The 13,683-nt window shown below is 39.1% G+C and overlaps 1 protein-coding gene across 1 annotated transcript in view; it reads right to left on the bottom strand.

Moving 5' to 3' along the window:
* Window positions 1-8,543: 8,543 nt before the first annotated feature.
* The window catches only part of LOC140196258 (transferrin receptor protein 1-like), a 57,113-nt gene continuing 51,973 nt past the window's right edge, over window positions 8,544-13,683 (bottom strand). Inside the window, exon 19 of the mRNA XM_072255147.1 lies at window positions 8,544-13,359. Coding sequence (XP_072111248.1) covers window positions 13,117-13,359 — 243 coding nt within the window. The 3' untranslated portion in view covers window positions 8,544-13,116. The remainder of the gene's footprint in view (window positions 13,360-13,683) is intronic.

Raw genomic sequence — 13,683 nt, 5'->3', positions numbered from 1 at the left:
TTGTAATTTAGTTGAGACATGAGTGGATCAATATAAAAGAGTCAATGCTGATTCCTGAGAAGCTGGCTAGTTTTCTGAGCATTCCTCCTTCACCACAAACATAGCAACCAGCCATTCAACCTGCACGCAAAATGGTACTGTCAATGTAAATGTACTTCCTAGTTGTGAAGTAGCCTCAGGATATGAAAATGATGCCCACACAATAACTGAAGACACTTCGGGTGGATCAGACAGGAAAGAAATAATTTGATGATGCCTGTAAATGTGATCTGTTCGGGGGAAGTGAGATAATCAGAACAGGGAAAGCAAAAAGTGAATGCACCAAATGGTGCCAAATTTCACAGATAATATGGGATGGAACAGCAATATGAGCAAAAACAAATTCAGACCGAATCTGGGCCGTACCCTCCAAATATCCAGTCCTGCCTCTCGGTTTTTTTGCACTACCTTACTTTCCATTTTTCTATTTTCTATTTATGATGTATAATTTAAATTTTTAATATTTACTATCGATTTGTAATCCAGGGAGCGGGAAGCACAGACTCAAATATCGCTGTGATGATTGTACGTTCTAGTATCAATCGTTTGGCGACAATAAAGTATAAAGTATAAAGATGAACTGTGGATATTAACTGAGGCCAACCCAGTGCACCTTTCTCACATTCAATGGAAGTCTTATCACTAGGATAGCGAGCTGTTTATTGTTTATTGAACTGTTACCTGTGCTATGCACTACAGGCATTTTGAATTACATTTTATTAACTTACCTGTGGTTATATTTTGTTTTATGTGCTGTCTGTGATATATAAGACCATAAGACAGAGGAGCAGAATTAGGCCATTTGGCTCATCGAGTCTGCTCCACCATTCAATCATGGCTGATCCTTTTTTCTCCTCCTCAGCCCCACTTCCCTGCCTTCTCCCCATAACCTTTGATGCCATGTCCAACCAAGAACCTATCAAGCTCAGCCTTAAATACACCCAATGACCTAGCCTCCACAACTGCCTGTGGTAATAAATTTCACAAATTCACCAGTCTCTGGTTAAAGGAATTTCTCTGTATCTGTTTTAAATGGACGTCCCTCTACTCTGAGGTTTTGCCCTCTTGTCCTAGACTCCTCCACCAAGGGAAACAGCCTTTTCACATCTACCTTGTTTTGGCCTTTCAACACTCGAAAGATTTTAATGAGATCCTTCTAAATTTCATTGAATACAGACCCAGAGCTATCAAATGATCCATGTATGATTACCCCTTCACTCCCAGAATCATCCTTGTGAACCTCTGAACCCTTTCTAATGCCAGCACATCTTTTTTTAGATGAGGAGCACAGAACTGTTCAAAATACCCAAGGTGGGGTTTCACCAGTGACTTATGAAGCCTCAGCATTACATTCCTGTTCATATATTCTAGATCTCTTGAAATGAATGCTAACATTGCATTTACTTTTTTCATCACTGACTCTACCTGCAAGTTAACTTTTAGGGTGTTCTGGACAAAGACTCCAAAGCCAGATTTTTGGATTTTCTCCCCATTTAGAAAATAATCTACACATTTATTTTTCCTACCAAAGTTCATGATGATGTATTTTCCAACATTGTGTTTCATTTGCCACTTTCTTGCCCATTCTCCTAATCTAAATCCTTCCGCATCCTACCTGTTTCCTCAACACTACTTGCCCCAACATCAATCTTCATATCATCTGCAAATGTGGCAATAAAGCCATCTATTCCATCATCTAAATCATTTATATACAGCATAATAAGAAGCGGGGTTCCAACACCAACCCTGTGGAACACCATTTGTCACTGGAGCTAACCAGAAAAGGATCCTTTTATTCCCATTTGCTGCCTCCTATCAATCAGCCATTGCTCTAATCATGCCAGTAACTTTCTTGTAATACCATGGGCTCTTAACTTGGTAAGCAACCTCATGCATGGCATTTTGTCAAAGGCTTTCCAAAAGTCCAAATATACAACATCCACTACACCCCCTTTATCCATCCTACTTGTAATCTCCTCAAAGAATTGCAACAAGTTCGTCAGGCAAGATTTTCCCTTAAGGAGACCATACTGACTCTATCCTATCTTGCCTGTGTCACCAAGTACTCCATAACCTCATCCTTAACAATTGACTCTAGCATCTTCCCAGCCACTGAGATCAGGCTAACTGGTCTGTGATTTCCTTTCTGCTGCCTTCCTCCTTTCTTAAAGTGTGGAGGGGCATTTGCAGTTTTCCAGAGTTTGAAGATTTTTGAAAGAACATTTCTAATAGCTCCACAATCTCTACCTCTACCTCTTTCAGAACCCAAGGGTGCAGTTCATCTGGTCTGGGTGACTTGTGTACTCTTAGCTCTTTCAGCTTTTTGAGCACCTTCTCCCTTGTAATAGTAACTACACTTACTTCTCTTCCCTTGCACCCTTCATCATCTGACACACTGCTAGTGTCCTCCACAGTGAAGACCGATGCAAAATACTCATTTAGTTCATCTGCCATCTCCTTGTCTCCCGTCATTATTTCTCCGGCCTCATTTTCTAGTGGTCCTATATCCACTCTCATCTCTCTCTTATTTGTTACATACTTGAAAAAGCTTTTACTATCCACTACAATATGTTTTGTGAGTGCGCTGTGTTCTGGAGGAACATTGTTCATTCGATTGTGTGTTTATATATACATACATACATTGATACACGCAGTCAGATCACTATAAGATTGAACCTGAATTTGAAATCAAAAAAGGTAAGGTTCAAGTTGATTTCAGGCAGGTGTTTGAAATCTGCACGGCACCCAACAGCAGTGTTGAAAAAATGTGCATTAGTTTGATAATTAGCCTCACTCGAATTTACATGTATGGAATGGTGTCATGGAAGGTTATCCCAATTAATATTTCACTTGTTGATACAGTTTTAAAGTCACTCAACATGGACGCAGGCCTGCGACCCACTGTGCCTCTGCCTAACCATACTGATCCTCTTTTCAGCACTTGCCCCATAGCCTACTATGCCTTGGTGACTCAAGGGCTTCCTAAATGTTGCCAGAGTACCTGCCTCTCCAACCCTTCAGACAGTATGTTCCAGATTTCAGCAATTTGCATCTCTGGTGAAAAGAAGAATCATGCTCAGACCCTCTCTGGCTCTCTAACCCCCTAACAGAAACCTATGCTTGAAGCATCTCTGCTGAGTGGGAAATTTCCCATTACACCCATCGTTATTGTGCATATCTCATTCAAATAAGTCTTTCCTCATTGCTGAAACGTATCACAGGTAACCCCTGCACACTGTTCTCTTGGGACAACCAGAACTGCACACAATCTTAACTGTGGCCTAACCAGTGTTTCATATAGCTGGGCTCAGTAACTTCCTTCCTCTTGTATTCCAGTCTCAACACTTGCTTTTGAAAACTGCTAGTTTTCCTGGTTAGTCACAACAGCACTTGTCTTTAATATATTTACAAATATTTTAAGATTTTCTTAATCTTTTCCTCCCCTTTTTGACTCTCATGGAAATGCATCGCCTCCAAACTTACTTAGTTCTTTTTAATGATTCCAATTACCTGTTGACTTACATAGAAGTAACTATCCCCTTTCAGCTTTCACCAAAACCGGTCTTACCTTGGTTCTGGAGGACTGGAAAACTGCAAATGTCACTCCACTCTTTAAAAACGGAGGGCAGCAGAAAGGAAATTATAGACCAGTTATCCTGTCCTCAGGGGTTGAGAAAATGTTGGAGTCTCTTCTCACTGCTACCATCAGCCAGGAGGTAGAGGTACAGGTCCAGGTCCAGGTCAATTAACACCAAGTCAATGAACTGCCTTACTACCAGTGTGGATGACTTCACTCACCTCAACGCTGAAATGACTCCACAACCTATAGATCCACTTTCAAGGACTCTGTAACTCAAATTCTCAGTATTATTTATTTGATTATTATTATATGCATGATTTGTCTTCTTTTGCATATTGGTTATTCATCAGTCTTTGTTATTTATAGCTTTTCATAAATTCTATTGTATTTTTATTTTCCTGTAAATGCCTGTATGAAAATGAATCTCAATTGCATACAGTACATACACTTTGCTAATAAATTTACTTTGAACTTAACCATCCTCAACAGATGAGGCAAATGTAGTTAGGATAAGATTGTGACAATTGTGCATTTAACTTAAGCAATGCAGCAAATCCAAAATAGATATCACTTGGAGTGCTACAGTTATCTATCTTAAAGCCAGAAATGGTGAAAGTAGTTATCCTTCATACCAAGCTGTGTCCACTTGGCTGAAACATGGTGAAATGATTTTGAACTTGACAATGATCGTTTTGTTGGTGTCCCAATAAGTGTCAGCCAATAAAATGAAAGCCAGTCTTCAGCAAACTTTCAATACAGCAAACCAAGTTAACTTAAAGAACACAAGAGACTGAACTTGTGAAGGAAGGCGTGGCCAAGTCGGCAGCAAGAATGTATTTACATGTAAGAAACTCTGCTATAAAATCAGGAAGGTTGCTGTACTGTAGACAATTTTGCAACAAAAGCACGTGTATCAAATCCCAGCATGCCACCAGGAACCAACAGAATTTTTGAAAAAAAACTTTTAATAATGGAAGTAGTACTAAATAAGTCATTCATACCAAGACACAAAGAAAATGGATTTTGCTCCATTTCCTTAAATAACTGTAATCAGGCCACACAATGCAGTGTGGAGTCATTATTAAGTGTCTTTTGAAATGGTAATGTTGAAGTCAAATCTGTTCACCAGCCTTTCAAAATGCTGATAAATTGAGAACTTTTCCCATTAAAACACGTTGGCACTATGACAGCAGCAAAGGCACAACTAATGCACTACAGCCTCAACTCCAGCAATGCTGTTCGGTTCTGGGCTCAGGCTCAGCCCTTGTGGAATCCGCACATTCTCCAAGACTGGGTGCTCTTCTCCCACATCCTGCACATGTGCTGTCAGTAAGCTAACTGGCCAAGGAACATTCTCCCACTTAGGTGAGTGGTAGAATCTGTGGTGAGTTGATAAGGTGGGAAAAATAAAATTTGGCACTGTGCAAATGTATGGCTGATGGGCAGCCAGGACTTAAGCCAAAGATCCTGTTTAGTCATAGTCATACTTTATTGATCCCAGGGGAAATTGGTTTTCGTTACAGTTGCACCATAAATAATAAATAGTAATAAAACCATAAATAGTTAAATAGTAATATGTAAATTATGCCAGGAGATAAGTCCCAGACCAGCCTATTGGCTCAGGGTGTCTGACCCTCCAAGGGAGGAGTTGTAAAGTTTGATGGCCACAGGCAGGAATGACTTCCTACGACGCTCTTGTGTTGCATCTCGGTGGAATGAGTCTCTGGCTGAATGTACTCCTGTGCCCAACCAGTACATTATGTAGTGGATGGGAGACATTGTCCAAGATGGCATGCGACCTGGACAGCATCCTCTTTTCAGACACCACCGTCAGTTCCATCCCCACAACATCATTGGCCTTACAGATGAGTTTGTTGATTCTGCTGGTGTCTGCTACCCTCAGCCTGCTGCCCCAGCACACAACAGCAAACATGATAGCACTGGCCACCACAGACTCATAGAACATCCTCAGCATCGTCCAGCAGATGTTAAAGGACCTCAGTCTCCTCAGGAAATAGAGACGGCTCTGACCCTTCTTGTAGACAACCTCAGTGTTCTTTAACCAGTCCAGTTTATTGTCAATTTGTATCCCCAGGTATTTGTAATCCTCCACCATGTCCACACTGATCCCCTGGATGGAAACAGGGGTCACCAGTACCTTAGCTCCCCTCAGGTCTACCACCAGCTCCTTAGTCTTTTTCACATTAAGCTGCAGATAATTCTGCTCACAACATGTGACAAAGTTTCCTACCGTAGCCCTGTATTCAGCCTAATCTCCCTTGCTGATGCATCCAACTATGGCAGAGTCACCCGAAAACTTCTGAAGATGACAAGACTCTGCAGTAGTTTCTATGCTGGAGGACTCTAATGATGACTTGTAAGACCAGGAACCAAGTCAGACTTGCAGATAAAGATTAAGGGGGAAAAAAAAGTACAGTTTAAGTCTGGATTGCATCTATTAAATTACCACAGGAACGTTCAGGATAAACTATGACAAATTGCTTAGGAACTGTGCTTCTTAAGTGATCACAGCATATTAGGGATATATGTATATGTAAGGAACAGCACATTAGTTCATACTGTACTTTTTAAGTATAGAACATTTGAGTTGTATTGTTCAGAATGGTAATTAATTTTATCCCAACTGTATAGATTTCAGGATCTATAAGAGGTGGCAAGGGTGATCCTTTTACAATGGAAACTACAGCAACTTATCCCAATAAAAGGATATCATCAGCTCCCAGAGAGCATTAAAGTAAAACCTATCTATATGCATAAAAATCATAGTGAGATCATTGGGCATGACTGATAGGGATTGTGTCCACCCATTTTTGAACTTTGGTTAGGAATCATGTTGCCTCTTTATCCACATTTAATATAAAAGCTGTATTACATATCGTATTCTACATACTCTATAACATGCTACAAAATGTCACTCAAGAATTGCATTAGAAATATTAAAGTATAACAATATTGTGTTGTGTAATTACTTAAGTACAAGAGATCCTGCAGATGCTGGAAATCCGGACAAAAAAATGCCTCCTCTATGAAAATCAATAAACAGTCAACATTTTGAGACTGGGAAGGAAGGGGGCAGAAGGTGGAATAAGGTGGTGGGGGGAGGGGATGGGAATAGCTCAAAGGAGATGGGTGATGCCAGATTGGTGGGGGAGGGAGGATGAAGAAAGAAGCTGGGAGGTGATAAATGGAAAAGGTAAAAGGCTGGAGAAGGAGGAATCTGATAGGAGAGGACATGGCTCATGGGAGAAAGGGAAGGAAGAGGAGCACTGGGGGAGGTGATAGGCAAGTGTGGAGAAGAGGCAAGAGGCCAGAGGCCAGAGTGGGAAATTGGAAGAGGGAATGGGAAAAGGAAAAAGTTAGTGGAAGTTGGACAAAGTCCAATGTTCATGCCATTAGATTGGAGTCTACCTAGACAGAATATGAGGAGTGGCTCCTCCAGTCTGAGTGACAGAAGAGGAGCTATGGACCAACATGTCTGATCGTGAATGGGGACAGGAATTGAAGCGGTTGGCCACCAGGAAATTCCATTTTTTTGCTAATGGAGCTGAGGAGCACGACAAAGCAGTCCTCCAATCTATGTTGGGCCTTACTAATGTAGAGAAGGCCGCACTGGGTACAGTAGTTGACCCCAACAGATTTGCAGGTGAATTGTTGCCTCAGATGGAAGAACTGTTTGGAGCCCTGAGTGGAAGTGAGGCAGGAGTTGCATTTCTGCTGCTTGCAAGGTTAAGTACCAGATGGGAAATTAGTGGGGTTGAACAAATGGCCAAGGAAATCACAGGGGGAGCAATCTCTATAGAGAGTGGTGAGGAAGGTGGGGGTAAAGATGTGTTTGGTAGTTGGGTCCCGTTGAATATGACATAAGTTGCGGAGAGTGATGTGTTGAATGCAAAGGCTCATGAGGTGGTAGGTGAGGTTAAGAGGAAACCTATCCCTGTTAAGGCAGTAGGATAGGGTGAGTGCGGATGTCCGGGAAATGGCGATGTGGGTAAGGACAGCATCAATGGTGGAAGAAGCAAAACCCTGTTCTTTGGAGGACATCTCTGCTGGAAAGCAAAGTCTCATTTTGGGAACAGATGCAGCAGAAATGAAGTAACTGAGAAAAGGGATAGCATTTTTACTGGAGACAATAAGACAGGAAGAGGTATATTCTAGATAGATGTGGGAATCAGTGGATTTATAAAAGATATCACTAGGCAGTTTGTCTCCAGTTTTGGAGACACAGTGAGATAGAGAAGGGGGTATGGTATCAGAAGTAGACCTTGTGAACTTGGGGGGCAGGGTGGAAGTTGGGAGGCAAAGCTGTGGAGCATTACCAGGGAAGGCTTGCAATATAAGGTTGCTAAACATAGCCAAGAGCACAGCGGGGACGCACTTGGCATCTTCGTGCTAACTATTTTTGCTGAGATCTATTATTTCTCCAGCTTATTCAAAAGAAAATGAGTAAGTCAAGCCACCTGGTCCCTCAAACCTACCCAATTCAAATATGATCAATAACCCAGACATAGAATTTTCTTTGCCGGTTCCATAATGTTCTCAATTCCATGACCCTTCAAAAAGAAGCCTCTTCTTTACAAACCTTCAGCGACCTAACCTCCACAAACCATGAGGTGAAGATTTCTAGAGATCTATCACTCCACAAGAAAGTCTTAGGCACCTCCTTTAAAATGACAACACCTTAACAGTTAACATGGAACTACAAATGAGTAGATTTGAACCTAAAACAGGGGTTGTATCCTTAAAACTGAACAGATTACTTGACAACCTTAAAAAAACTGTCTAGCTAGCTTAGAAACATATTGGCTACATTTTAAAGAATGCAAACAAACGCTGGAGGCTGAGAGTAAGATCAGGTGGATTAATTGACTCTTCTATATAATAATTAATACAATAGAATCCAAAATAATATTTTTAAGATTTATTTGAAACATAAACATGAAGCAGAATAAAAAAATTATATCTAGGCAATCTTTGGGAAAAGACAATAATAACATCACAAAATACATCAAGTGCCATGCATAAAAAGAGCAATTGAGAGTTTTCAAATTACAGTGCATTGGAGCATGGTGGAAAAAGGCAATACAAACAAATTAGCTCACATTAAATGAAAAGCAACATTAAGATCACTGGAAAATCATTTATCAGTGATTATGGAGATTTATGAATATAAACATTATTGAAGCTAAAGAAACATCAAAATGCTATGAATGGAGATTTTCTCTTTATTTTCTTTAAAAATGTAAATCCCCAGGAATCTCTCATCCCATGTTTTAAACCTGCTTGATAAATCAAAACATTTGCTTTCCTGAGCTAGGTACTGACTCAAATTAGAGGGAAAATACATTTCAATTTCTTTTCAAGAAACATTATTTGCCGGACTGAGTTAAATATTCTCACAGATTAACCTAACAATAATCAGAGAACCTCTAAGCTTATTTCTGAATTTGATTTATTTGAAGAAATTTGAAAGATAACTTACGACACAACTACTCCCACAGTAAATGGATTTCAAAACACAGCTCTAAATGATGATTGAAGTTTTAATGACACAAATGTTTACTTTCTTTTGGCCTTGAACAGACTGCTATTATCCCAGGAGAGTGGGAGAAACTGGTTTCGACTTTATTGTCCATTAGGTTGGTAAAGTGTAATAGCATCTCCAAAGGGTGTACGCACACACTAGAAAGTCAATGCCACTACAATGAGATTTCCTTACGTCATAGGTGGCTAGTCAGCCTACGTCTATACCAAATGCACCAAGACTGTCAAAGCACAAGTATTTAGGTTCCAATTATCAGAATTAAAACTTGTGGAACAACAAGTGTGTGCAGTGATGCCATGAGCTTTTAGTCAAGTAGAAAAGAGATTATCAGTGTGGATCAAAAAGGTATGTGTTCTACTGCTTTATCATGCAGGAATTAATAGTTCGCAGATCACAGAGCAAGTCAGAAAGGAATGTTTCAATATTCGGGCCACATTGGTCAGTCAACTAAATTACCACAGATCCCAATGCAAGGTCATCAACCCATGATTACAATTCCATTTCTTTGAGATATTGCCTAACCTGTTCATATTTCCCAATTTTATTTTCAATTATTGCAGACATGCCTCAAGTTTTGAGTTACAGGGCTGCCTACAAGGTTCATTTCATTCAAAACCTTCAATAGTGGATACAAATCAAACCATTTTAGGAACCATTTTATGCGTGCCTTCATAGTCATTGGACACATGTCATGTTAGGGTTTGAATCCCTAATGATGGATGGTTGACCACCACTCTTATCTGTGCCCTGACAAATAACTCGCCGGATACTCAGTGTGGAACTTCAAGAATGGCTCAATGGCTCTTCTAGTTCAAAAAGTTTTCAAAACAAACAGTGAATCAAATTAAGTAGCAGTCACTTATTAAAAATTGGATGTTTTCTTTGCCCACTAATTAGTCACATTTCTTTTCTTGACTCCATCTATTCGAGTAAAAATTGAAAAGGGAGCTATGTTTTGAGATATTCTCAAGGCACTGAGGATACTGATACAAATACACAAACCACAAGGTACAATACACATAAGCAAATAAAACATATTGCAGTAGATTAGAAGCACACAGTGGCCCCTAGCACTATTCAAATAAAGTTAAATTATGGGAATCCCATTTCCCGACAATTCTTATACACCTTAGTGAAACATATGGAAGGCACTGCTTCCGATATACACCTTGGTAGGCAAAAACTACCTTATTTTATGACATTATGGAAGACACTGCTCCCGATAATGAGGCTTTTAAAACTTGTAGAAATGTCATAGGCTTTCATTTCTTAGTAGCAGATGCTGCTTTCTTGTTGACGACAGTATAACCGTCATAATTATGGAAGTCACTGCTTCCGATAATTATCTTATTTTAAAAAAGATAAAACACACTATTTATAGTGAACTCTGTCACTGATAAATAAAATAAACATCTCAGTGCTGATTGGTGGAAATAAAATGACATTATAATTGGGTTCAGCGGTTACTTCAAGTGCCAGACATCTAGAACTGGTATAAAGACATGGCTGATGGTTACCTTAGTGTCAATTTTACCATCTTTAACATATTCTTCTCCTAAACTGGGAGACAGATTAAATGTTTTTCTTTTGGACAAAGTTATAAACTGCAAACTGTGCCCCATCACTTTGGTCAGTACTTTGATAAATAGGAAAATGCAAAATACCCAAATAGGTGCTAGATGGATTAAGGTAACCAAGCCAAGTTTGACATTTCTTTTTACACCAAAGTTCTAGGTTCTGAAAATATCAGCAAGCCCCATACAAAATCCAGACCATAAAGAGGTAAGCTGTATCTATTAAAATGCATTTAAATTTTTCAACAAATGTAATTTGACAAGTTATCCTTTATATTCAGTATCTTGCAACAATTAATAACCCAGATTACCCTGTAAAATTGGAGAATATAATGTACTTAGCATGGGGCACAAGTCTTTCTCCATTTTATAACATACCTTTTACAGCATATTTTAACAACAACTGGGAAAGAGTGATGAACAAAGGTTTACCCATCATTTGGAAAGTTTAACTAAATAAGGACTGCTGGTGTAATGTCACCAATTTTAAACAATTTGTTAACAGTTTAAAATCATTATAAAATCTTGAAGTATATATGCACAACTACCAGGCATGCAGTTGGGGAGATCACCATGCATTCTTATTAAGGGTTTGTCAAAATTGTGAAAAATTTTAACTTTAGCAACAATGGCTGTTATTTAGTTCCAGAAACAAAATAAACCTCACCACCTCCCTAACTCCCTAATAAGAGTAGTATCTTTCAGTTACTGAACACTCCCATTGAAATTGCATGGTGCAATATTATATAAATAGTTATTTAATTTTACTGTGCTTGACTATGATAACCCAATACTACAATTTTAACTTGCATGATCAGGATCTGATGATGCATTTTTTCTTCACTCATTTCAGTCTTCCCAACCACTCAGTAGTACTGTTGATCTCTTTAACAAGTTCCCCAGTTACTTTCACTGCACAAACATCTGCACTGTGTGAATAACCTAATTTAGTAATTTTGTCAATGAAGCAGTGTTCTACATGTTGTAGGAAATCCTCTCCAGGAAGATTTTAAGTAGTGCCCAAATAGATTGAATTTTTTTAAAGCCACACTACTCTAATATTCCTGATTTCTAACAACAGAAGCATTTTGTTATTAATAGTTCTTTTGTCATTAATCTTTCACCCTCCAATACCACCAAATCTTATTCCAATCAACAAATAAGCACCTTTTGCTTAATTTTCTTTCTAGTCATATACTGTTGCAAACAAACGTCATTTTAAAAATTTCCTCCCCCTAGAAAACATTGAAATTGCCTGATGCACAGCTGATTTGTTTTCAGTACCATAGTGAATTCATTTGAAAAATGCTATCAATTCCTGCAACTACTGTGGCTGGACTCTTCCAGCACTTCTGCTTGAGTTTCAGATTCCTACATGTAGCTTCTCCATTAGCGTCAATGATACCTGCACCGAATGATTTAATTTGGAATTAGTCTTGATAAGCAGTTTTATCTCACTTTGGTGCAGTACTCCAGTTTAGCATTTGTCTCAAATTGTTTTTCTCCATTTCCGCTCTATGTGCAATTCAGCCTCCCCGCCACCCCCCATGCAGCTTACAAGCCTCAATTGATTTAATTTGTCATTGTTTTTGTGATGGATGTCCAACTCCCGACTTTAACCATTCATTCAATTCCCCTTAAACCACCCTATCAAGTGTTGCCAATAATTTGCTTCAGTTTTAAAGTATTCCTTTGCTCATCACTGCACAATGGAAGATCAGAACTAAATAAGTCCCCTTGAGGGAAATACTATAAAGCTTCTTTTTCATTAGCCCTTGTACTTGCTCCACTGGGTTCCCAAGATGCAGGTCTTTGCAACATACCAATGTAATCTATAAATTTGCCAACACTAGCTGCTAGAAAGATCTGCTAAGAGACAATGTTCCAAGCTGTCCATTGCACCTATAATGTGTAGATGCTGAGAAAGTGAAGCAAGTACAAGGTCTGTTCACAATGAAGGCATTCCTCTACAGGCTAATGTAAAGATGGCTTGCAGCAGGTGTAAAGCAAATGTGGGAGGTAACAAGTGAAAAAGCTGAGTTCTTATTGCCTCTTCACTTGTAATGCAGAAAAGTTTCTTCTTAAGATTTATATTCTTGCTTCTGATCAAAAAATTTACTTATGCAGCTTAAATTTTGCTTAACTTTTTTCTAATCAATGAAAATTAAATGAGTTTAATGAGCATCCTTAATCTGAAATGTTGACAGTTCATTTTCCTTACTTGTTACCTGATAGTATCCTTTATTTTGTTTCTAATCAGTATAGCAAAAAGCTCTACAAGTATCAAAGGCAATAATCTCTCAGCATCTGAGTGAATGTTTTTCTTTCAGGCAGACCATCATAAATGCTTTTGAAGACAATCAGTAGACATGGCTGCTTGTCCACACTTCTCCAGCAAGTGCATTAGCTGCTCCCTGGACTGTCCAGGTAGCATATGCAATGTTGTTACGAATCACATTGAAATCAACAAGGTCCGGCGATTTCTCCAGAAGCATCAGCTGCTCCATAATATCTTTAAAAGTGTGGTGCCCTCTGCCATAAAGCAGGTGTCTAAATGGGCAACTAGTTATAGACACATAAGGAGAAAGAAAGTGATTCTCCACCTGTTGGAACAAGCAGAATATTTATTTAATGACAACTGGTCAAGGAAATAACCCCGTTTGTAAATATTTTCAGCTCATCCGATGTTTCTAGAATCCTGCACCAATGAAGCAGACCAAGATAAAATTGCAAAACAATTCCACTCCTTTTACATAGAGTAGACATTTTCAGAAACTCTGGCCTGAAATAAGGAGCATCATTACATTTACATGGTGCAGAAGAAACAACGTTTTCCCCTCTTGCCCATGTGCAACACTACAAACTAATGCTATCACGGCCATTTTGATAGCTTGATCAAGACTAAAAAGCACTTCAGTAATATTCTG

Source organism: Mobula birostris, chromosome 4 (assembly GCF_030028105.1).
Source record: "Mobula birostris isolate sMobBir1 chromosome 4, sMobBir1.hap1, whole genome shotgun sequence".
Lineage (NCBI taxonomy): Eukaryota > Metazoa > Chordata > Chondrichthyes > Myliobatiformes > Myliobatidae > Mobula > Mobula birostris.
This window is presented reverse-complemented; position numbering and strand designations above follow the sequence as displayed.